Genomic DNA, 24774 nt, shown 5'->3' on the forward strand with positions numbered 1-24774 from the left:
GGACTTAGACAGATTAGGGAAATGGCACAGAAGTGGCAGATCGAATAGAGTGTAGGGATGTGTACGGTCATGCAATTTGGCAGGAGTAGACTAATTTATAAATGGAGAGAAATTTCAAAAATCAGAGGTGCAAAGGGATTTGGGAGCCCCTATGCAGGATTTCCTAAAGGCTAACTTGGGTGGTAAGCATGCAAATACAATGTTGGCATTCATTTCAAGAAGACTAGAATATGAAAGCAAGAATGTAATGCTGAGGCCTTATAAGGCATTGGTCAGATTGCACTTGGAATAATGAGTAGCTTTGGGCCCTTTATCGAAGAAAAGATGTGCTGGCATTGGAGAGGGTCTACAGGAGGTTCAGGAGAATGATCCCAAGAATGAAAGTGTTAAGATATGAGGGGCATTTGATGGATCTGGGCCTGTACCTGCTGGTGTTTAGAAGAATGAGGGGGGAATCTCATTGAAACCTGTTGAATATTGAAAGGCCTAAATAGAGTGGAAGTGGAGAGGATGTTGCTTATTGCGGCGAAGTCGAGGACAAAAGAGCACAGCCCCAGAATTGAAGGACATCCATTTTGAAAAGAGATGAGCAAAAATTTCTTTAGCCAGAGGGTGGTGAATCTGTGGAATTCAGCTGTGCAGTATTTCATTGGATATAATTAAGGTGGAGGTTGATATGTTCTTGATTAGTAAGGGTGCCAAAGGTTATGGGGATAAATCAGGTGAATGGTGGAGGCAAATGTGAAAGAGGGATTCAAGAGGCTCTTAGACATGGAAGAATATGGATATAGTGTTCGTCTAGTGATTTGAAGGTCGCTAGTTCAAGTCTTGGCTGAGGCAGCTTGTGTGTCCTTGAGCAAGGCACTTAACCACACATTGCTCTGCGACGACACCGGTGCCAAGCTGTATGGGTCCTAATGCTCTTCCCTTGGACAACATTGGTGGCATGGAGAGGGGAGACTTGCAGCATGGGCAACTGCTGGTCTTCCATACAACCTTGCCCAGGCCTGCGCCCTGGAAACCTTCCAAGGCGCAAATCCATGGTCTCATGAGACTAACAAGGCTGTGTACTCAGCCCCCTGCTGTACTCACTGTACACCCATGATTGTGTAGCCAAGTTTCCATTGAACTCAATATATAAGTTTGCTGATGACACAACAATTGTAAGCCGTATCCCGGGTAATGATGAGTTTGAGTACAGAGAGGAAATTAAGAACCTGGTGGCATGGTGCGAAGACAATATCCTATCCCTCAACGTCAGCAAGATGAAGGAATTGGTTGTTGACTTCAGAAGGAGTAGCAGATCGCACAACCCAATTTACATCGGTGGTGCGCAAGTGGAACAGGTCAAAAGCTTTAAGTTCCTCGGGGTCAATATCACAGATGACCTGACTTGGTCCAACCAAGCAGAGTCCACTGACAAGAAGACCCACCAGCGCCTTTACTTCCTGAGAAAACTAAAGAAATTTGGCCTGTCCCCTAAAATCTTCACTAATTTTTATAGGTGCAGCGTAGAAAACATTCTTCTAGGGTGCATCACAACCTGGTATGGAAGTTGTCCTGTCCAAGACCGGAAAAAGCTGCAGAAGATTGTGAACACGCACAGCACATCACACAAACCAATCTTCCGTCCTTGGACTCACTTTACACTGCACGCTGTTGGAGCAGTGCTGCCAGGATAATCAAGGACACGACCCACTCAGCCAACAGACTTTTCGTCCCTCTCCCCTCCGGGAGAAGGCTCAGGAGCTTGAAGACTCGTATAGCCAGATTTGGAAACAGCTTCTTTCCAACTGTGATAAGACTGCTGAACGGATCCTGACCCGGATCTGGGTTGTACCCTTCAAGTATCCGGACCTGCCTCTCGGTTTTTTTGCACTACCTTACTTTCCATTTTTCTATTTTCTATTTATGATTTATAATTTAAATTTTTAATATTTACTATTGATTTGTAATCCAGGGAGCGGGAAGCACAGAATCAAATATCGCTGTGATGATTGTACGTTCTAGTATCAATTGTTTGGCGACAATAAAGTATAAAGTAAGTATAACGGATGCCTATAAGGATATAGTGTAGGAAGAAGTTTAAATTATGGTTTCTTCCCCCTTCCTTTCTGGTCTGGATGAAGGTTCCTGGCTCGAAAAGTCTATGTTTAGTCCTACATAAGAACAGAAGAGCATAAGAAATAGGAGCAGGAGTAGGCCATCCGGCCCATCGACCCCGTCATTCAATAAGATTATGGCTGATCTGTCCGTAAACTCAGCTCCATCTACCTGCCTTTTCCCCATAATCCTTAATTCCCTTACTATGTAAGAACCTCTCTAACTGTTTCTTAAGTATATTTAGTGAAAAAGCCTCAACTGCTTCCCTGGGCAGAGAATTCCACAGATTCACCACTCTCTGGGAAAAACAGTTTTTCCTCATCTCCATCCTAAATCTTCTCCCCTGAATCTTGAGGTAATATCCCCTAGTTCTAGTCTCACCTACCAATGGAAACAACTTTCCTACTTCTATTTTATCTATCCCTTTCAAAATTTTGTATGTTTCCATAAGACCCCTTCTCATTCTTCTGAACTCCAGAGAATATTCTCCTCCGGACAAGCGGGAGGAGAAGATGGTGGCGCGACGCAGCTCGCAGCAGTCACTCCGGTGGTGATGTCTGTTATTTGTCAAGTAGGGTGCCGTGCACAATCCTAATTTGATGGAGACGGACGTGAGTGAACAGAGGAACATCTGGTGAAACTTCTGAAATGCCTGCTTTGCTGCTGCCGCTACTGTGTGATCCAGAATCTCTGGAGGAGAAGGCTCCGAGTCCTCGGCTTTGCTTGTTGCTCGGCAGCCGGGGCAGGGTCAAAGCACTTGGCAGAGAATGGTGCTCGGAGAGGCTGTGTCGGAGGGCTGGTTGGAGGCTCGAAGTTTTCAGACAGACTCAGAGTCCACTGTGGTCGGGTGCTTCCAATCGTCCTACATCGGCAAGTTGGCGGCGCTTGGAGGTTCATGGCGGGGAGAGTTCCTCCCTTCTGCCGCCTGCGTAAGATGATGAGTCTATCGGGACTTTGAGACTTTTTTTATCGTGCCCATGGTCTGCTCTTTATCAAATGATGGTATTGCTCTGCACTGTTGTAACTATATGTTATAATTATGTGGTTTTTGTCAGATTTAGTCTTGGTTTGCCCTGTGTTTTCTTGTGATATCATTCTGGAGGAACATTGTATCATTTTTTAATGCATGCATTTTTAAATGACAATAAACAAGGACTGAGTGTCCTCATAATCTAAAAAAAAATATAGTCCCAGGTGACTCAATTTCTCCTCATAGGTTAACCCCTTCATCCCTGGAATCAACCTGGTGAACCTCCTCTGCAATGCCTCCAAACCCAGTATATCCTTCCTCAAGTATGGAGACCAGATCTGCACATGGTACTCCAGGTGCGACCTCACCAGTACCCTGTATAGTTGCAGCGTGACACCCCTGCTCTTGAATTCAATCCCTCCAGCAATGAAGGCCAACATTCCGTTTGCATTCTTAACAACCTGTTGTACCTGCAAGCCAACTTTTTGCGATTCATGAACAAGCACTCCCAAGTCCCTCTGCACAACAGCATGCTGCAATCTTTCACCACTTAAATAATAACCTGCTCTTCTATTATTCCTTCCAAAGTGGATGATCTCACATTTACCAACATTGCATTCCATCTGCCAGGCCTTGGCCCACTCATTTAACCTACCTATATCCCTCTGCAGACTCTCCACATCCTCTGTACAATTTGCTTTTCCACTCAGCTTAGTGTCATCAGCAAATTTTGCTGCGCTACACTCAGTCCCCGCTTCCAAATCATCAATGTAAATGGTAAATAGCTGCGGGCCCAGCACCGACCCCTGCGGCACCCCACTCACCACCGACTGCCAACGAGAGAAACACCCATTTATCCCAATTCTCTGCCTTCTATCGGTTAACCAATCCACTATCCATGCCAAAACACTTCCTCCAACTCCATGCATCCATCCTCCCCATAGATGCTGCTTGATTGTAAGACCATAATATCCCACAGCATAGGAAGCATCCTCTCTACATCCATTCTTTCAAGGCCTTTCATCATTTGATAGGTTTCAATGAGGTCACCCCTCATTCTTTTGAATTCTAGTGAATACAGGCCCAGAGATTCAATCCAGGAATCATTTTTGTGAACCTCCTTTGAATCCTCTCCAATGTTGGGTCATCTTTTCTTAGATAGGGGCCTAAAACTGCTCGCTATGTTCCAAGTGAGGCCTCACCAGTGCTTGATAAAGCTTCAACATTATACCCTTACTTTCATATTCTAATCCTCTTGAAATTAATGCTAACACTGCATTTGCCTTCCTCACTATCGACACAACCTGCAAGTTAACCTTTAGATAATTCTATATAAGGACTTCCATGTTCCTTTACACCTCAGATTTTTGAATTTTCTCTCCATTTAGAAAATAGACTACGCTTTTATTCCTTCTACCAAAGTGCATGACCATATGCGACCCCACACTGTATTCCATCTGTCACTTCTTTGCCCATTCTATTCCATCTGTCACTTCTTTGCCCGTTCTCCTAATGTGTCTAAGTCCTTCTGCTGCTTCCCTACTTCCTCAACACTACCTTCTCCTCCACCTGTCTTGATATGATCCGCAAACTTAGCCACAAAGCCATCAATTCTGTTATCTAAGTCATTGCCACATAACGTAGAAAGAAGTGGTCCCAACACAGACCCCTATGGAACGTCATGAATAATTGGCAGCCAACCAGAAAATGCTCTCTTTATTCCCACTCTTTGCCTCCTGCCAATCAACCAATGCTCTATCCATGGTCACATCTCTTCTGTAATACCATGGGCTCTTAACTTGTTAAGTAGCCTCATGTGTGGCACCTATCAAAGGCCTTCTGAAAATCCAAGTACACAACAGCCCGGTACCGATTCTCCTTTGTCTATCCTGCTTGTTATTTTTCTCAAAGAATTCCAACAGATTTGTCAGGCATGATTTTCCCTTAAGGAAACAATGCTGACTACAGCCTATTTTATCATGTGCCTTCAAGTTCCATGAAACCACATCCTTAACAATCAACTCCAACATCCTCCCAATCACAGAGGTCAGACTAGCTGGTCTATCATTTCCTTTCTTCTGCATCTCTCCCTTCTTGACTAGAGTAGTGGCATTTGCAATTTTCCATTCCTCCACAACTATGCCAGAATTAATTGATTAGTAATGAAAGATCATTACTAAAGCCTCCACAGTCTTTTCAGCCACGCTTTTCAGAACCCTGGGAAGTATATCATCTGGTCCATGTGACTATCTACCCCCAGACCTTTCAGTTTCCCAAGAACCTTCTCCCTAGTGATGACAACTTCACACACTTCTGCCACCTGACACACTTGAACTTTTGGCATACTGCTCGTGTCTTCCACAGTGAAGACTAATGCAAAATGCTTATCAGTTCATCCGCCATTTTCTTTCTCCCTTTAGACAGAAACAGGTGAATTGATTATGGGGAGCAAGGACATGGCAGACCAATTGAATAATTACTTTGGTTCTGCCTTCACTAAGGAGGACATAAATAATCTTCCAGAAATAGTAAGGGACAGAGGGTCCAGTGAGATGGAGGAACTGAGCGAAATACATGTTAGTAGGGAAGTGGTGTTAGGTAAATTGAAGGGATTGAAGGCAGATAAATCCCCAGGGCCAGATGGTCTGCATCCTAGAGTGCTTAAGGAAGTAGCCCAAGAAATAGTGGATGCATTAGTGATAACTTTTCAAAACTCGTTAGATTCTGGACTAGTTCCTGAGGATTGGAGGGTGGCTAATGTAACCCCACTTTTTAAAAAAGGAGGGAGAGAGAAACCGGGGAATTATAGACCAGTTAGCCTAACGTCGGTGGTGGGGAAACTGCTGGAGTCAGTTATCAAGGATGTGATAACAGCACATTTGGAAAGCGGTGAAATGATTGGACAAAGTCAGCATGGATTTGTGAAAGGAAAATCATGTCTGACGAATCTCATAGAATTTTTTGAGGATGTAACTAGTAGAGTGGATAGGGGAGAACCAGTGGATGTGGTATATTTGGATTTTCAAAAGGCTTTTGACAAGGTCCCACACAGGAGATTAGTGTGCAAACTTAAAGCACACGGTATTGGGGTAAAGGTATTGGTGTGGGTGGAGAATTGGTTAGCAGACAGGAAGCAAAGAGTGGGAATAAACGGGACCTTTTCAGAATGGCAGGCGGTGACTAGTGGGGTACCGCAAGGCTCAGTGCTGGGACCCCAGTTGTTTACAATATATATTAATGACTTGGATGAGGGAATTAAATGCAGCATCTCCAAGTTTGCGGGTGACACGAAGCTGGGTGGCAGTGTTAGCAGTGAGGAGGATGCTAAGAGGATGCAGGGTGACTTGGATAGGTTGGGTGAGTGGGCAAATTCATGGCAGATGCAATTTAATGTGGATAAATGTGAAGTTATCCACTTTGGTGGCAAAAATAGGAAAACAGATTATTATCTGAATGGTGGCCGATTAGGAAAAGAGGAGGTGCAACGAGACCTGGGTGTCATTATACACCAGTCATTGAAAGTGGGCATGCAGGTACAGCAGGCGGTGAAAAAGGTGAATGGTATGCTGGCATTTATAGCGAGAGGATTCGAGTACAGGAGCAGGGAGGTACTACTGTAGTTGTACAAGGCCTTGGTGAGACCACACCTGGAGTATTGTGTGCAGTTTTGGTCCCCTAATCTGAGGAAAGACATCTTTGCCATAGAGGGAGTACAAGGAAGGTTCACCAGATTGATTCCTGGGATGGCAGGACTTTCATATGAAGAAAGACTGGATGAACTGGGCTTGTACTCGTTGGAGTTTAGAAGATTGAGGGGGGATCTGATTGAAACGTATAAGATCCTAAAGGGATTGGACAGGCTAGATGCAGGAAGATTGTTCCCGATGTTGGGGAAGTCCAGAACGAGGGGCCACAGTTTGAGGATAGAGGGGAAGCTTTTTAGGACCGAGATTAGGAAAAACTTCTTCACACAGAGAGTGGTGAATCTGTCGAATTCTCTGCCACAGGAAACTGTTGAGGCCAGTTCATTGGCTATATTTAAGAGGGAGTTAGATATGGCCCTTGTGGTTACGGGGGTCAGGGGGTATGGAGGGAAGGCTGGGGCAGGGTTCTGAGTTGGATGATCAGCCATGATCATAATAAATGGCGGTGCAGGCTCGAAGGGCCGAATGGCCTACTCCTGCACCTATTTTCTATGTTTCTACGTTTCTATATACCTGAAGAATCTTTTGGTATCCTCTTTAATATTACTGACTAGCTTACCTTCGTATTCCATCTTTTCCTTCTTAATGACTTTTTCAATTGCCTTCTGTTGTTTTTTAAAAGCTTCCCAATCTTCTAAATTCCCACTAATTTTTGCTCTATTATATGCCCTTTCTTTTGCTTTCATGTTGGCTTTGACTTCTCTTATTAGCCATGGTTGTGTCACCTTTCCTTTAGAATATTTCTTCCTCTTTGGGATGTATATATCTTGTGCCGTCCGAATTACTTCCAGAAATTCCAGCCATTGCTGCTCTGCTGTCATCCCTGCCTGTATTCTGTTCCAATCAATTCTGGCCAACTCCTCTCTCATGCCTCTGTAATTCCCCTTATTCCACTGTAACACTGATACATCTGACTTTAGCTTCTCCTTCTCAAATTGCAGGGTGAATTCTATCATATTATGATGACCAACCCTAAGGGTTCCTTTACCTTAAGCTTGCTAAACAATTCCAGTTCATTGCACAACACACAATCCAGAATAGTTGATCTCCTTGTGGCCTTAACCATCAGCTGTTCTAAAAAGCCATTCTGTCCGCATTCTAGAAATTCCCCCTCTTGGGATCCAGCACCAACCAGATTTTTCCAATCTACCTGCATATCCAAATTTCCCATGACAATTGTAACATTGCTCTTTTGGCATGCATTTTGTATCTCCTGTTGTAATTTGTAGACCACATCTTTACTACTGTTTGAGGGTCTGTATACAACTCCCATCAGGGTCTTTTTACCCTTTCAGTTCGTTAAATCTAGCCACAACAATTCAAGACCTTCCAACACTATGTCACCTCTTTCTAATGATGTGATTTAATTTTTTACCAGCAGAGCCATGCTGCCCCCTCTGCCTGTCCGCCTGTCCTTTCAATACAATGTGTTTCTTTGGATGTTAAGCTCTAGGCTATAATCTTCTTTCAGCCATAATTCAGTGATGCCCAAAACTTGATACATGCCAATCTGTAGCTGTGCTACAAGTTCATCTACCTTATTCCATATGCATTCAAATCCAACAGCTTCAGTCCTGTATGCACTCTTTTTGATTTTGGCTGCCTTTTACATTGCAACTCATCCTGTTGACTGCAATTTTGCCCCATCTTCAGCCTCTCCTTGCTAGCAGTCTCACTACACACTGCCCGTTTGTAAACCAACTACCTCATCCACAACGCTATCAGTCTGGTTCCCAACCCCCAGCCAAATTAACTTAAACCTTCCTGAATAGTTCTAAAAAACCTGCCCACAAGGAAATTGGTCCCTTTTGTACAGGTCGTACCTTCCCCAGAAGAGATCCCTATGATCCATAAATCTGAACCCCTGCCCCCTGCATCACTTCCTCAGTTATGCATTCATCTGCCAAATCATTTTATTCTTACCCTCACCAGTGTGGCACAGGCAGCAATCCAGAGATTACTACCCTGGACGTCCTTCAGCTTTCTACCTAGCTCCCTAAATTCTCTCTTCAGGACCTCCTCACCTTTCCTCCTATGTCATTGGTGCCAATATGTACCAAGACTTCTGGCTGCTCACCTGTCCCTTGAGAATACCATGGACCCGATCTGAGACATCCCTGACCTTGGCACCTGCGAGGCAACATATCATCCAGGTGTCTCTATCGCACTCACAGAATCTTGGCTCTATTCCTCTGACTATGGAATCTCCAATCACCACTGCAGTCCCCTTCACCTCTCTTCTCTTCTGAACCACAGCACTAAACTCAGTGCCATAGACCTGGTCACTATGGTTCTTCCCTGGTAGGTTGTCCACCTCAATAGTATCCAAAATGATGTAATTATTATTGAGGGGAATGGTCACAGGGGTACTCTGCACTGGCTGTCCATTTCCCTTCCTTCTCCTGACAGTCACCTAGTTACCTGCCTTCTGCAACCTAAGGGGTGATTACCTTCCTGTACCTCTATCACCTCCTCATTCTCCCATATAAGCCCAAGGTCACCGAGTGGCAGTTCCAGTTTCTTAACACGTTCCCTGAGGAGCTGCAGCTCGGTGCACTTGGGCAGATGCGGCCATCCGGGTGACTGGAGGTCTCACAGAATTCCCACATCTCACCCACAGTACAAGACACTGCCCTGGAGTCACTCTCACTGCACTACTATGCTCTGACAGACGGAGGAATGAATCAAATGAGAAATGTACGAGATATTTATCTCACCCAAACCTGATCTCACTGAAGCCTGCTGAGCCAAAGCCACTCCAAACACTGGCCCACTCACAACAATGGCTGCTCCACTTCCACTTGTGTTATTTTTATTCACCCTTTCTAATGAATCTTGCTCAGCAATGGGTTGCAGTCCAATTCCTAGAAACTGCCACGAAGATCTGCCTTATTAATCTTGAGTGTGGACCTGATTGAAAAGGTAGCTGCCTTCTCGTACTCCTGCTCAGCGACTGGTCGCAGTCCAACTCTGAGAAACTGCCACGAAGTTCTGCCTTATTAATCTTGAACACGAATCTGACTGAAAAGGTAGCTCTCTTCTCATACGCCTGCTCAGAAATTGGCTGCAGTCCAACTCATGAGCAGCAACTCCAGAACTCCTGAGCAGCTGAGTTCCTCTTGCATTTTGTGTGTGTTAGTTTAGTTGGGTACTTGATTACTTATGTAATTAGTTCAGCACTATCTTCAGGCTGAAGGGCTTCTTCCTGTGTTGTCCTGTTCCATGTTCTAAGCTGGGTGAATTCAAAAAATCTCCCTGGATAAAGCCCTTTGATCACTATATTTCTTGTTTATCATTACCCTTTTACTTCTTAGCCAATTTTTAATCCAATACCACTTCCTTCTGGAGCCAATGGCTGCTACTTGCTTGATTCAATTGCAATGTTCAATTTTGTCAAATGCCATGCTAAAATAAAAGTATGCTCCATCAAATACTCCATGCTCGTCAACTGTATACTACTACTTAAAAATACAACCATTGGTCAGACATGACCTTTCTGAAACAAATCAACACAGATTATCCTTGATTAACTAAATATTGATTCATCCCATCTTTCCATGGGTAATAATTATTATGAAAGCATGATTGCTTGGTAACTTGAGTTTGGGAATAAAGTATTGCAGGGTAAATGAAAAGGAAGAAGGAGTTTGGAATTGGCTGTGATAATAAATGATTATATGTGGTACTGTATATAATGAAGAATTGTCTTGCCTGGGTAGATCAGGATGTAAATCTTTATACCAACAAACATGTAGGTTTAGTTTAAACAGCCAGCCAATAACAATATTAAGTAGAAACAATTAATTAAGAGATAAGAGGAGTTTTTAAACAGAGATAGAAATATGGACATTTAATCTTAAATATTACAAAGTGGTTGAGTAGTTTGGCATATGACTTTTATAGAATGCATTTGAGCCAAGTTCTTGAATCAAAGAATCAATCAGGTTTCAAGCTATTTTCAATTATGGGTAATTTTCTTTAGTATTACATTGTCTGGATGTGGGCACTGTTGGCAAATCTGCCCTATGTTGTCCATGTCTAAATATCCTTGAGAGGGCTGTGATAAACCAAGTCTTAAACTGCTACAGTTCATTTAATAGAGTTACTTCCAAAGAGTGGTTGGGCTGTGAGAACCAGGATGTAGACCATAATGAGGAAGGTGTTACATTTGCAAGTCTAGATGGTACCGGTATGAAGGGGAACCTACAGGCGAAGGAGATTCCATGTACCTGCTGGCCTTGTTCCCCCTCCCCCCGTGGTAAATATTGTGGTTTGCGAGGAGCTGTTGGATAGCCTAGTGAAAAATCACAGTTTATTGTGTAGAGGTACAGTTGGGTTATCCTGCTTGATGTCAAACCTCTTTAGATTTTTTTTTGGTGCTGTGCTTAACTTGCATATCCTGCGATAAGAGCGATTTGCATTCTGATAAATTAAGCGGCTGGTGCAGTTGTATTTCTTATCAACGTTGCCCCCAGACCTAGGACAGTTTGTATATACAGTAAATTACCAAGTTAAATTCTTTCTTTTCTTCTCCATCACCCTACCCCTGTTCTCACGGTTTACCTGCAGACTGCACATGCTCCTTTTCTCCACCCTCATCTAAAGGAGCTCCACTCATCCACAGTTAGCCCCAACACTTGATACAGGATGCATGATCCCATCCCCACTTGCCCCGAGTCACGTTGAACCCCAACACTTTGCAGTGGCTGTATTATTCCAGCTCTTGGACCTTGCACAGGCTGCGCGCACCCAGCCTCGTGCCCGTGCGCGCAGCGTCAGTTCCGGCGGCGCGCGGCCGGGTCCAGGGAGGGACGCGGAAGCGCCAGGCTCCGGGGGCGGAGAAGTCTTCATGGGTTTGAGGCGGCGGCGGCCGAGCGACGGCCTGTCCTGGAGAGTCGGGGCGCTCGGCGGATAGGATCACTTGGTCAGTCGGCAATGGAGAGCGGGGTGAGCGCGGGCGGCCAGGCCCCGAGCCCGGGCCTGGGGCTCCACCGCTTCCCGAACGGGTGCACCCCTCTTAGCCACCAGGTCGCCGGACACAAGTATGGGAAATCGGAGCTGGGTGAGTGCAACGCGGGCTCCGGAGCCGCCACTGCTCCACATGCAACCGGGGAAGCAGTGACAGGGACACCCCCGGGGTTCCACCCCGGTGGATACCGCCCCTCAACGCAACACCACACCCGTCACCCAACTTCCGCCGACTTGCACCCCAGACTCTCGCACCCTTCCCCAGCAGCAGACACCCTTTCCCAACACCGAAACCCTAACTGTTACTAGACCACGCGCATAGCTCAGATCCTCCAATTCCAAACCACCTATCCCCCAATTCTATACCCGTACCTTTGTCAGACCACACACCCCAGACAATGAATCCCCACTCCCATAGACTGACCACATGCAAACCTCAACAATGACCCCTCTCTACCTCCAGCAATATCAAACCAGTCATCTCATTCACCCTATTCCCATAGCCTGGCCAATCATACAACACCCCAGATCCCCCTTCACTCCGATACCAATCCTCGGGAGATCACAAGCATCCCAGACTCTCCCCCAACACTGAACCCGCTTTCCCAGTCACCTCATTACTAGATCACACTCATCCCAGACCTTGCAACAATAAAGACCCCTAACTCTGGAGCCTCCCAACCGCTGTTACCTCACTTGGCCAGACCGCACTACTGATGCCCCCAATGGTGAACTCCCCCCCCCACCTCCCTTGGCATCCATATTGACCCCTCCTCAAATGCTAGGGTTCTACTGATTACACCTCAACTTTCTCTTGTCCAAACAGCCTCTATTCTTGTTCTCTCCAATCATTTGTAATATTGTTTCCAAGAGGAACTTCAGCCATAGGGTTAGATTGAGGTAGCTGGAAAGTTGGAATTATCCTTGGAGCAAGGAGGTTTGCAGACATTTATATTTTTAGATATCGTTTCTTGTGTTGGATAAGTAAAGTTTACTAAATGGTACCTAAGTTATTACTTCTCTCTTCACTCCCCTACCCCACCCACTCACCTTCCCTCCTATCTAGTCTGACCTATCACCTGCCAGCTTGTACTCCTCCTCCTTCCACCTTATTCTAGCTTCTTCCCCCTTCCTTTCCAATCCCGACAAAGGGTCTCAGCCTGAAACAGCAACTATTTATTCCTCTCCATAAATGCTGCTTGACGTTTTAAGTTTCTTCAGCATTTTGTGTGTATTGCTCTGGATTTCCAGTATTTGTAGACTCTGGTGTTTGCGCTGTTCTTTGTTTTGCAGTTATGAAGCCAAAATGCTAGAAATACTCATTTTTGATTATGATTCACCTTCTATCAATTCATTGGAATTTTCCTACTGGTGGACATAGGTTGAAGTTGAAAGGGGGAAATTAAGTTGAAAAAGAGAATTAAGAGGCAAAATGTCATTGAACATGCTGCCAGATGTAGTGGTAGAATTAGCTCTAACAGCAGTGTTGAAGCATGTAGACTGACATATGAACTTGCAAGGAATAGAGCATGAGAAAGGCTGTAGATGCTGGATTCTGGGGTAACAATCAATCTCCTGGAGGAACTAGGAACTGACTGGGTTGAATAGCATCTTTGGGGGAGGGTGTGGTTTGTATGAGGAAGGAACTGCCAACTTTTCTCAATATGGTCGTGCATCACAAGTACGAAGGGATGGTAGCCAGTAAAGGAGATGGGGAGTGGCGAGACAGGTGTTAGTAAACTGAAGGAGAAGCATGAGGCAGATGGAACAAGGTATATATGGGAGGAGAAAAAGAGGAAGATCAAGGAAGGATTTGTTGCATGTACATCAACATGCAGTGAAATGCACGATTTGTATAAAATCAGCGAGGATTGTGCCAAGTTCTGGTGCCAACAAAGCATGCTTACTTGTTACATATACCTGTTAGGGTGCATTCTCCAGATACCTTATAAGGTAACCGTAGCCTTCAGCCAGGAGCAGATGTCATCAGGCGGTTCCCAGCCTTCACTGAGTGTTTCGACCCTTAATCACGACACTCTCCAGTTGGTGGGCTGGCAGTGGTGGCCAAATCGCTGCCCATCTGCTCCTGGCTTCCAGCTTCCCTCCTCTCGCCTACTCCAAATCCAACAAGAGGCTCGTTCTGCCTCTTCCCCCATCCTACGAGCTGCTTGTTTTTTTGCTCCTTTCGTCCAGGCCCAGAGCTGTCAACAACCGCCATGCTGATTTGGCTGTGAAACCTCAGCAGCTGATCTCCACAGGGAACAACCATGCCTGCCATTCCTTGTCTTTACACCCCTGTACTAAGGGCTGGTACTTCAAGGTCTTTCTCCCCTGGGCCTCTTTCCATCCCTCCTCCCACGACAGAGTCAACTCAACCAGAATTACTTAACTGTCTTCAGTTGACCACAGTACAAAATCCAGGCATAGGGTTGTGTGCACCACGTCCGGGAACTGCAGCCTCCTTCCCACATTGACCCTCATCTCCCAGGACCTGGCCGTTAGCAGCAGATTGGGCTTTGGTTGTTTGGTTATGAAAGGCCTGGCTTCCTGTTTGATGAAGGTGATGGTCTTCCTCAAATCTGTGCCAGCCATCATCTTCTTGCATCTTTCTCGCTCTAGTGTGTCAGCAAGAGCCAGAAGCACCTTATCATGGCTCCATCTATACTGTCCTTGAGTTAGAGCTGTTTTACACCCGGACAGGATTGTGCCAAGTTCTGGTGCCAAGAAAGCATGCTTATGGGCTGATGGATGATAGATTTTGATTCTGAAAACAGGTAAAACAAGGCCATTGGAACCAGGTAGTGGGAGGGTGAAGGTGGAGATAGGTGGGAGCATGATGCAACAGCTAGGAGGCTTCCAGTGCTGGAATCTGATGAGTAAAGAAGGTGAGAACCATTAGTGAAGAGATGAAGGGCAGATAAAACCAGATGGTGGGGGTGGGTGAAGAAGTTCTCAGTATTTGGTATATTTTGGCAGGTGTTAGTTAAGGAGGAATATTGGTCAAAGCAGCATATGTTCATTTACTTCATGTCAGAAATCAAGATCAGTTTTTATTTAATCCATGTCGTGCAGTACTGCACTTCCAGGTATTAAGTTTAGTGAGTTCCAGTCTGATACCTTCAAAATCAGCCTTTACATTTCAATTTACAACTTTAATTTGAGGATGAGTCTCATCTCTTTACATAACAATCTCGAAGTGAATAAAATTATGATTATTTGTCCGAAAGTGCTTGCTCAAGGACATATAGACTACTTGCCCAGCCTCGCTTCCTTTGAAGAGATGGAGGTTAGCCCTTTCTCTGGTAGGGACATCTACGGTTTGCTTCAGAAAACTTCTGGACGTTCCATTACAACCCTATTATCCCCACATTTATCTGTGATCTTCCAATATATTTGTTGCTGTAACTCCCTCTTACTAATAAAGAGTTAATCCCATCAAAGTCATTCCTTTCTTATTTCCATTTCTTAGTTTTACCCGTATGACCATGCTAGACATTCTCCTGGAGATATCTTCCATGGCAGGTTCCAGTGTTGGGAGTCTTCATTGTTGTAAGGTCTGGGATGAGTATGATCTTGAAATGAGGTGGCTGGGAAAGTGGGTTCAGTGTTATGCAACTCCTCCTCCTCTCTTACCATCTTCTCTGTAATGCCAGAAACATCGTTAGCCCAAAACCTTGAGTTGCCAGTCCTGCCCATCCCTCAAGCATGTTTCCATAATTGCGATAATGTCATGATCCCAATTATGACATTCACCATAACAGGTGAATGTCTTGAATTCACCTTCCTTACCTTTCATGCCTCTTATATTAGAATAAATACAGCTTAGCCTGTCAGATCCACCATGTTCACTGTCCTGCCCCTGCCTGGCCTGCCTGTTAGACTTGTTTGCTTTAACATTAATGTTGACTTCAACTTTACCAGAGCCTTGATGTCTTTCCCAAAGTGAGGTAACTGGAATTGGATACCAAACCATTGTATTGGTGGCATCCGTTAGTCTCGCGAGACCATAGATCTGCACCTGGAAGTTTCAAGGGCGCAGGCCTGGGCAAGGTTGTATGGAAGCCCGGCAGTTCTAACCATTGTGGCCTAATAATTATTCAATAAAAAATCAATAACTCCCTGTTTTTATAGTTGAACTCTTGCCTTATGAATTTCAGAATCCGGTTTGCTGACCTGTACTGGTATTCACATTTTGTTTGCAGAAATTAGAACAAGGCAAGCCAGGGAATGTGTTAAAAGCTAAGGTCCTATGAAGAATTCAGCAGTTGGAAGTGAGCCAGAGTTGGGTGAAAATTAAATCCAAAACTTTGCTCTGAGTCAGATTTGGCACCAGAGTTGTAAACAGTTTGGTTTCAGAAAAGAGTGATAAGTTTGTAGCAGGGATTGAAAATAGTCTGTAGAAATTTCTGCACATACTATACTACACATCAAATTCACCAGTTTAGAGATGGTAAGAAAAGTGCTGATAGGTGAAATCAACACAGATGTGGCCATTCACCTTTGCTATTGGATATTGTCACTGAGGAGATATATGTAGTTGAGAAATAGGAAGTAGCCAAGTATTGATTTAAAAATTTTTTTTGACTTTAACAGTGGTAGCACAGGGTAACTGCCACTGTGTGGATAAGAATGGAGGCAAGTAAATGCAGTCCTTCTGTTACAGTCATATGGAATGAGGAAAAATTTGGTACAATGGCAGAGTAGAATCCTGATTGGAAAGTCTTGAGCAAAGGGTTCGTTTAAAGTGGATGTGGCTTTTGATATGCTACATGAGAAGACGAGCAGAGTTAGGCCATTTGGCCCATCGAGTCGGCTCTGCCATTCCATCATGGCTGATTTATTAGCCTTCTCAACCCATTCTCCAGCTTTCTTCCTGTAACCTTTGATGCCCTTATGGAATGTGAACATTGCATCTGCCTTCCTTACCACCAACTCAATCTGCAAATTAACCTTTAGAGAATCCTGCAAAAAGACTCCCAAGTCCCTGTGCATTTTTGATTTTTGAATTTGCTCCCCATTTAGAAAATGGTCTGTGCCTTTATGGACATGCACTTTGGTGAAGAAATACAGTTCCCCGCACTGTGTTCCTTTTGCTACTTTGCCCATTCTCCTAAACTGTCCCAAGTCCTTCTGCAGACTCTCTACTTCAACATTCCCTGCCTCTCCAAGAGCATTGGTTGTTTTGTTTTCAAGAGTGGTGCCAAGAGCAGATTTGAACGAGGACAATCTGTGAATGTTGAACCATTAATAATGTCAGCTAACATAGTGGCCAGGAGGGTGCTCATTACTTTTATGGGTTTAAGGTCCATATGGTCCAAGATGATAAAAGGCATAGAGTGGACAGCCAGAGACTTTTTCCAGGGTGGAAATGGCTAATATGAGAGGGCATAATTTTAAGGAGATTGAAGGAAAATTTAACAGGGATGTCAGAGACAGGGTTGTTTTACACAGTGGGTGTGTGGAATGTGCTGTTGTGGTGGGGGTGGTAGAGGCAGATACATTAGGGATATTTAAGTGACATAGGCTCATGAATGAAAAAAAAATGGAGATCTATATGGGAGGGAAGGGCTAGATTGATCTTGGAGTAGATTAAAAGGTCGGCACAACCATGTGCCAAATGGTCTGTATATATATGCTACTATACTATTCTATATACTATACAGTTCTATAGTCATTTGAGCCAGAGGGGGACTATTGGACAGAATTCATTTGCAGAAGTTTTGCAAATAATTACAGAAACTGGATTTAAAAAAAAAGTAGAAGTGTACATTAAGCCTGGAAGAAACATTAGAATTTGGACTTGTGGTTTAGGGAAGAAAGGGATGTGGTACAACAGAAGGAGCAGATTGACATCTTGATGTTGAATTTGTCCAGAGCCACTGCTCTGTGGGTATGAGGTGAAGGACATAGGAGTGGGGTTAAAGAAAACATTGGGGAGAATGAAGCCAGTGAGTACTATTGCAGGCCAGTGAGAATGTGGTTTAGTCAAATATGAGTGAATGGCAAAAACCATGTTCAAACACGTTGATTGCATGACTTTATTTTAGGAGTTGCATAAGAGTGCTGGATATATGAAAGCATAATTTCACAAGTGATTTATTTTATTTCTAGGTATGTTACAACATCCAGATGGGACGGTATTAAAACAGTTGCAACCACCTCCTCGTGGACCCAGAGAGATGAATTTCTACAACATGGTAATTGCTGTTTTTGCAGATAATTACATGAGGTGTATTTGGCTTTCAATACTGCTAAGTTGTAACTAAAGTGGGGCTGAAAATTTGTGTCTGCGGATGCTATCTGAAACAATGGATAAATAGACTTAGTTTTGTGTGGCTGGCTTATCCCAGCTGGTCCGATACGGAATGAATGTTGTTTTGCAAGTCGAACCGCGGTGCTGTCGTGAGACTTATTGATTCAGACTTAGCGTTATAGAAAAGTTGGGCATGTCTTCTAAATGCGTGCTTATGAAATGGGAAGCTTCTTGTATGTAGAAGCCTATAACCTCACCTCAGCCTCTCAAGCTACCCCACCTTGCATTAGTCTGATAACTATACATATATTGGGTAGTAGAAGTGCGATCATGTTGAGTATGATGTTAGCCTGAATGGAGAACGCCAGTTCATCCTGTTGTTTAACATTGGGAGGCTGATCCATGGGCATCCCTGACACTGTCCTTGATAGATCGGGGGTCAGGGTCCATTGGTGTGGAGTGCAAGATGACTGGAACCCTTCACTGCTGTAGCCTTCCTTCATTTTCTCTGCCATTGTGATATGTCGACATCTTTTGCCAGCTCCATCGTTGAGTTCGTGGTATAGTGATATGGAGAGTAGAAGTTCATATATACAATTGATTGAATTTAATTTTATCTAAAATAAACAAGCATTCCACAGCAATTTCAGATGAGCTGGTTAATTAGTATGAAAACAACAGTATTTTCTCTGTATTAATCCAGAAGTAGGTTTATTGTTTTTCTGTTAGAACATTATACACATTGCATGGTGCTGTTCCAGTTGTTTACATCTCAAGTTTGTTAGGTTCCTTGAGCTGCAAGATCCTGATAACAAAATCTTCTTGAGCATTGATAATTAATCCACATCTCAAGTATGTTAGTGTTTGAGTCTTGATTAAACAAAATAATGGTTCTAAACAATTTCTGTTTGTACACACTGAACTTCTAGTCTCTGATTCCTAGTTCGGATTTTGTTATATTTTGTGAAATTTAAAAAAAAAATTCTTTAATCCTTTTCAAATTAATAAAGAAAAATGACCTGTTCAGAAATATCTGGGCTATTCTCTTAAGCCTGCATTAAAGATTTGGAGAAATATAGATTCATTCTGTGCTTATGTGTGAATAACTGTAGACTGATGACCTCAGTACCATTGCCACAGCACTGGAAAACAGGCATTGACCTTTGTCATCTATCCTAATGGCTGAATGTTAAGGACATAACATTCCTTTTGGCTGCAGTATATGATAGAGCTGGTATGTGATGTCCACTTAGCAATCTATTCTGTGGACCACAAGGAATCTTAGAGTAGTAACAGGGACACTTGTTTGTAACTTAATTTTATTTTTATTTTAGAGCTAGTGTGGCCCATCTGGCTCGACAAGCTGCACACCACCCAGCAACCCGTTTATTTAACCCTAGCCTAATTACAGGACAATTTACAATGACCAATTAACCTACCAACCAGTACATCTTTGGCCTGTGGGAGGAAACTGGAGTGCCTGGATGAAACCCCCACACTCATGTACAAACTTCTTACAGAGAATACGGGAATTGAAGTCTGACATCCCGAACTATTATGTTGCTGCGGTGCCCCTAGCTTCCATTGGCAAGTGTGAATGAAAAGTAGTTCCTTATCTTCGAAGATAGAGTCTCAGTACACTTCTGCATGCTTTTTTAGACAGCAGCACGAAATGTTGTTCTAAGTCTAGCTCTAGCCTTGGAGTAACACATTTGGTTTATGGCTACAGTTACTGATAAGGTAAATCTGTCCTGCTCTGGTTAAGATGGTAGCAAGTGAGATATTGCAGAGATTTTTGAAATTCGGATATCTCACTATTCATTGCTGACGTTACGGTAAGAGGTTTAACAGATCCTTTCTCCTTTCTCCTTTCTCCTTTGGACACCTCTAGCAGTTCATCTTGCTCTGCATGCCTCTACTTATTCTTCTAGACATTGTGTATTCTGGGGCTTGTCTATGAAATTTGAAATTAGCAAAATGTCCTTCAGCACCTATCATAACATTCTCTGTAGAAATGTACTTCAGATAACCATAGGAAACACCAAATGCTAATGTAATTGTAGCACAGCCAGAAAATAAAAACAGCCTGCAACCAAACAGTGAGTGGTTGATCCTTTCATATTGGGCTAAGTATTCATTACAGATTTGCATGATTTCAACTGTGCGAGGTCTAAAGTAGATACGGGTATGCTTCAGAAAGGTAGTGTTGTTATCAAATCAATGCTGCGTGCAAATTTGTTTTGTTTATTTATTTATTTATTGAGATACAGCACGGAGTGGGCCCTACTGGCCTTCGAGCTGTGCTGCCCAACAACCCCCAATTTAACCCTAGCCTAATCATGGGACAATTTACAATGAAGAATTAACCTACCAACTGGTATGTCTTTGGACTGTGGGAGGAAACCGGAGCACCCGGAGGAAACCCACACACTCACAGGGTGAACGTATAAACTCCTTACAGGCAGCAATGGGAATTGAACCCAGGTCATTGGTACTGTAAAGCGTTGTGCTAACCTCTATGTTACCGTGTCACCCAAATTACAACAAAGAAGCTTATTTTAGGTTTATTCTGCTTTAGTACAAGTTTAAACAAAAACAAAACCTTTCCAAAATACCTTCAAAATAACTCAATCCATTTTTTGTGGTATTCTTCATGGTGCGGCTTCATGGTGGTTAAGGCAGCCTCTATTTTATTTCGTTTGAGTATGACAAAGGTATCATTTACATATTTTATCCAGAGTTTAGGTTTGAGGACTGGTAGTATTATCTTTTTTGGCTTTTGCATGACGGCCTCGATAATGAAGCTGGGTATCTGTGATCCCATTGGTGTTCCTTTGAGTTGTTTGTAAATCTGCCCTGTGTTTTGTGAAGGCATGGAAGGGTAAAAATAGCAGAGGTTTGGGTCAGAAGTTTCCAATCCTCTTTAGATACACATTTAGGCCACATTATTATGTACATCTGTAGACTTGCTTGCTCATGTAAATTTAATCAGCCAATCATGTGGCAGCAACTCAATGTATAAAAGCATGCAGACATGGTCAAGAGGTTCAGTTGTTGTTCAGACCAAACATCAGAATAGGGGAGAAATGTGATCTAAGTAACTTTGATCTTGGGATGATCGGCGTTGGTGCTAGAGGGGTTGCTTTGAGTGTCTCAAAAACTGCTGATCTGATGGGATTTTCACACACCTCATTCTCTGGAATTTACAGAGAATGGTGCGAAAATGAGAGATTTCTGAGGAGAATGGCTAAACTGGTTCAAGCTGACTGACAGGAAGGCTACAGTAACTCAACCACGTGTAACAACAGTGGTGAGCAGAAGAGCGTCTCTGAATGCACGTGACGCATCTTGAAGTTGATGGACTTCAGTCGTACAAGACTGCATCAGTTTCCACTGCTGTCCTAATAAAGTGGCCACTGACTGCAAAATTTAAAATTGAAAACATCTGTTCTAAATAATTCAAAAATAGCAGCTCAACATGATGGTTGGTGTAGGAGTTAACTGTGGTGAAGAGACTTTAATCTAGTTCAAAATTAATTGTCAGTTTTAAGAACACGGGTTAACAGGGAACAATCAGTTTTATTTGTTAGTGGCAAGATGTGTCTGATTAAAGTTGTGAAATGAGTCAATAATGAGGGCACTGCTGCTGATGTTTATAGAACCTTTCAAAAGGCTTGTTAAAATGTCATATAAACAACAAGTCATCAAAACTGAAGTGCAAGTTATCAAAGCTCTAATGTTAAATTGGCCAAAGGTCATACTTACAGTTACTTTAACAGTTAAGCAGTTACATTCCCCATGCAGTAAGGCTGATCAGCACCTCCAGCTTAACCCATCCCTCCACACCCCAGCACCACTACTTTATCTTTTCCTGTCAGACACCCGTGTCTAGCATCACTTTACCCACATGCGTATGTAAGCTGTCTTATGTATTTATATTTATTGTTTCTTATTATTATTGCGTTCTTTATCTAATTGTATTTCTTTTTGTGCTGCATCGGATCTGGAGTAACAATTACTTTGTTCTCATTTACACTTGTGTACTGGAAATGACATTAAACATCTTGAATCTTGAAAGCAGATATGGTTGCCTATTTTGGCTGGAGTGAAATATGCAGTAAAAGCAGAAAATATCAGAAACCCTCAGCTGATGAGGCAGCATCTGTGGAAGGGAAATAGTTAACATTTGAGATTGAAAATTGTTAGAAATTTTGATGAAGGTTCTTGACCTGAAGTGGTAACGTGGTTTTCCCTTCCCCAAATATTGCATAACGTGTTCAGTATTTCTGATGTTTTCTGCTTTTATTTCAAATTTCAGTATTTGCAGATTTTTAAAGTTTTCTTTTCTAGGATAAATATTCAGCAGTTCCGCCAAGGGTCCATGTTTGGACTACTGCCATGCTTTGTTAATTATTATTGACTTGGGTTTTCATGGTATAATTTCATAGCTTGTAGAAGATAGTTTCTGAAAAGTAGTAACGGGGGGCTGGGGGGGAAAAGAATTTTCGAATGTTGAAGTGGACCAGTATTGCAGGGAAGTGTGAAGGAGTACATACTTATTTGTAGGGATAATGAGGCAAGGCTGTACATAATAAAAGGCACAATACAGCTGGAATTCCCTTCCTCCACCATCAACTCTGCTCTCAAACGCAGCTCCCCCATTTCACGCACTTCTGCTCTCACTCCATCCTCCCGTCACCCCACTAGGAATAGGGTTCCCCTGGTCCTCACCTATCACCCCACCAGCCTCCGGGTCCAGCATATTATTCTCCGTAACTTCTGCCACCTCCAATGGGATCCCACCACTAAGCACATCTTTCCCTTCCCCCCCCCCCCGCTTTCCACAGGGATCGCTCCCTACGCGACTCCCTTGTCCATTCGTCCCCCCCATCCCTCCCCACTGATCTCCCTCCTGGCACTTACCCTTGTAAGTGGAACAAGTGCTACACATGCTCTTACACTTCCTCCCTTACCACCATTCAGGGCCCCAGACAGTCCTTCCAGGTGAGGCGACACTTCACCTGTGAGTTGGCTGGGGTGATATACTGTGTCCGGTGCTCCCGATGTGGCCTTCTATATATTGGCGAGACCCGACGCAGACTGGGAGATCGTTTTGCTGAACACTTACGCTCTGGCCGCCAGAGAAAGCAGGATCTCCCAGTGGTCACACATTTTAATTCCACATCCCATTCCCATTCTGATATGTCTATCCACGGCCTCCTCTACTGTAAAGATGAAACCACACTCAGGTTGGAGGAACAACACCTTATATTCTGTCTGGGTAGCCTCCAACCTGATGGCATGAACATTGACTTCTCTAACTTCTGCTAATGCCCCACCTCCCCCTTGTACTCCATCCGTTATTTATATACACACATTCTTTTTCTCTCTCTCTCCTTTTTCTCCCTCTGTCCCTCTGACTATACCCCTTGCCCATCCTCTGGGTTTTTTTTTCCCCCCTCCCCCTTTTCCTTCTCCGTGGGCCTCCTGTCCCATGATCCTCTCATATCCCTTTTGCCAATCAACTGTCCAGATCTTGGCTCCATCCCTCCCCCTCCTGTCTTCTCCTATCATTTTGGATCTCCCCCTCCCCCTCCCACTTTCAAATCTCTTACTAGCTCTTCCTTTAGTTAGTTCTGACGAAGGATCTCGGCCCGAAACGTCGACTGTACCTCTTCCTAGAGATGCTGCCTGACCTGCTGCGTTCACCAGCAACTTTGATGTGTGTAGCTGGAATATGTCAAGGCAGAGGAGCTTTACTGGAATGGAACCAATGTCACAAGCCTTTAGTTATATGGAGTGTCTGAAAGTTGAGGGTGTTATTGCAGCACATAAGGCTAAGATGAGATTTAATTAAGATATTTGTAAGTGTAAACATGAGGAATTCTGCAGATGCTGGAAATTCAAGCAACACACATCAAAGTTGCTGGTGAACGCAGCAGACCAGGCAGCTTCTCCAGGAAGAGGTACATACGACGTTTCAGGCCGAGACCCTTCGTCCTGACGAAGAGGCTCAGCCTGAAACGTCGACTGTACCTCTTCCTAGAGATGCTGCCTGGCCTGCTGTATTCACCAGCAACCTTGATGTGTGTTATTTGTAAGTGCAAGGATTTTAGACGAATAATTAAGGAGAAAACCCATTCAGTGGCAGAAGGGTCAGTGAGCAAAGATAGAGCTACTTACCTTGACCTGAAATAGTAACTCTATTTTTCCTTGCCCAGATGTTGCATAACCTGTTGAGTATCTCTGATGTTTTCCGCTTTTATTTCAAATTTCCAGCAGTTCGCAGTTTTTTAAAGATTTAATTTCTAGGATAAATATAGACAGTGCTCAGTCTGTAGACTTGTAGATCATGGTTGTTGAAGTACACATCCAGGTAAATATGCCTCTACATTTATTCTCCTGTTTATTCACTCCTTTGAAATTGAGGATGATTTTCTTCCACTGCAGTTCTAATATGGTTAATGAGGCCAAGGAGGCACCCATGGCGGGAGAAGGTGGGTGTGCATAATGAGAGCATCCTGTAAGCTTTTCTATCTCTGCCTGACTTCAGGGGGCCTGAAGTTCACTTCAGATAATGTGATTGCCCCATTTTATTTGCTCGTCCTCAACCCACATGGCTTCACTTGTTGATCTTTCTAGCACAGGGGTTTCCAACCTGGGGTCCGCAGACCCCTTGCTTAATGGTATTGGTCCATGGCGTGAAAAGGTTGGGAACCTCTGCAATAGCACATGATCCCTTCTCACAGCTCTAAATAAATTCTTAGTCAACATGG

General features: G+C 43.7%; 1 protein-coding gene across 1 annotated transcript in view; it reads left to right on the plus strand.

Moving 5' to 3' along the window:
* Window positions 1-11573: 11573 nt before the first annotated feature.
* The window catches only part of ipmkb (inositol polyphosphate multikinase b), a 139577-nt gene continuing 126376 nt past the window's right edge, over window positions 11574-24774 (plus strand). Inside the window, exons 1-2 of the mRNA XM_063071594.1 lie at window positions 11574-11839; window positions 17857-17942. Coding sequence (XP_062927664.1) covers window positions 11713-11839; window positions 17857-17942 — 213 coding nt within the window. The 5' untranslated portion in view covers window positions 11574-11712. The remainder of the gene's footprint in view (window positions 11840-17856; window positions 17943-24774) is intronic.

Source organism: Mobula hypostoma, chromosome 19 (genome assembly GCF_963921235.1).
Source record: "Mobula hypostoma chromosome 19, sMobHyp1.1, whole genome shotgun sequence".
NCBI lineage: Eukaryota > Metazoa > Chordata > Chondrichthyes > Myliobatiformes > Myliobatidae > Mobula > Mobula hypostoma.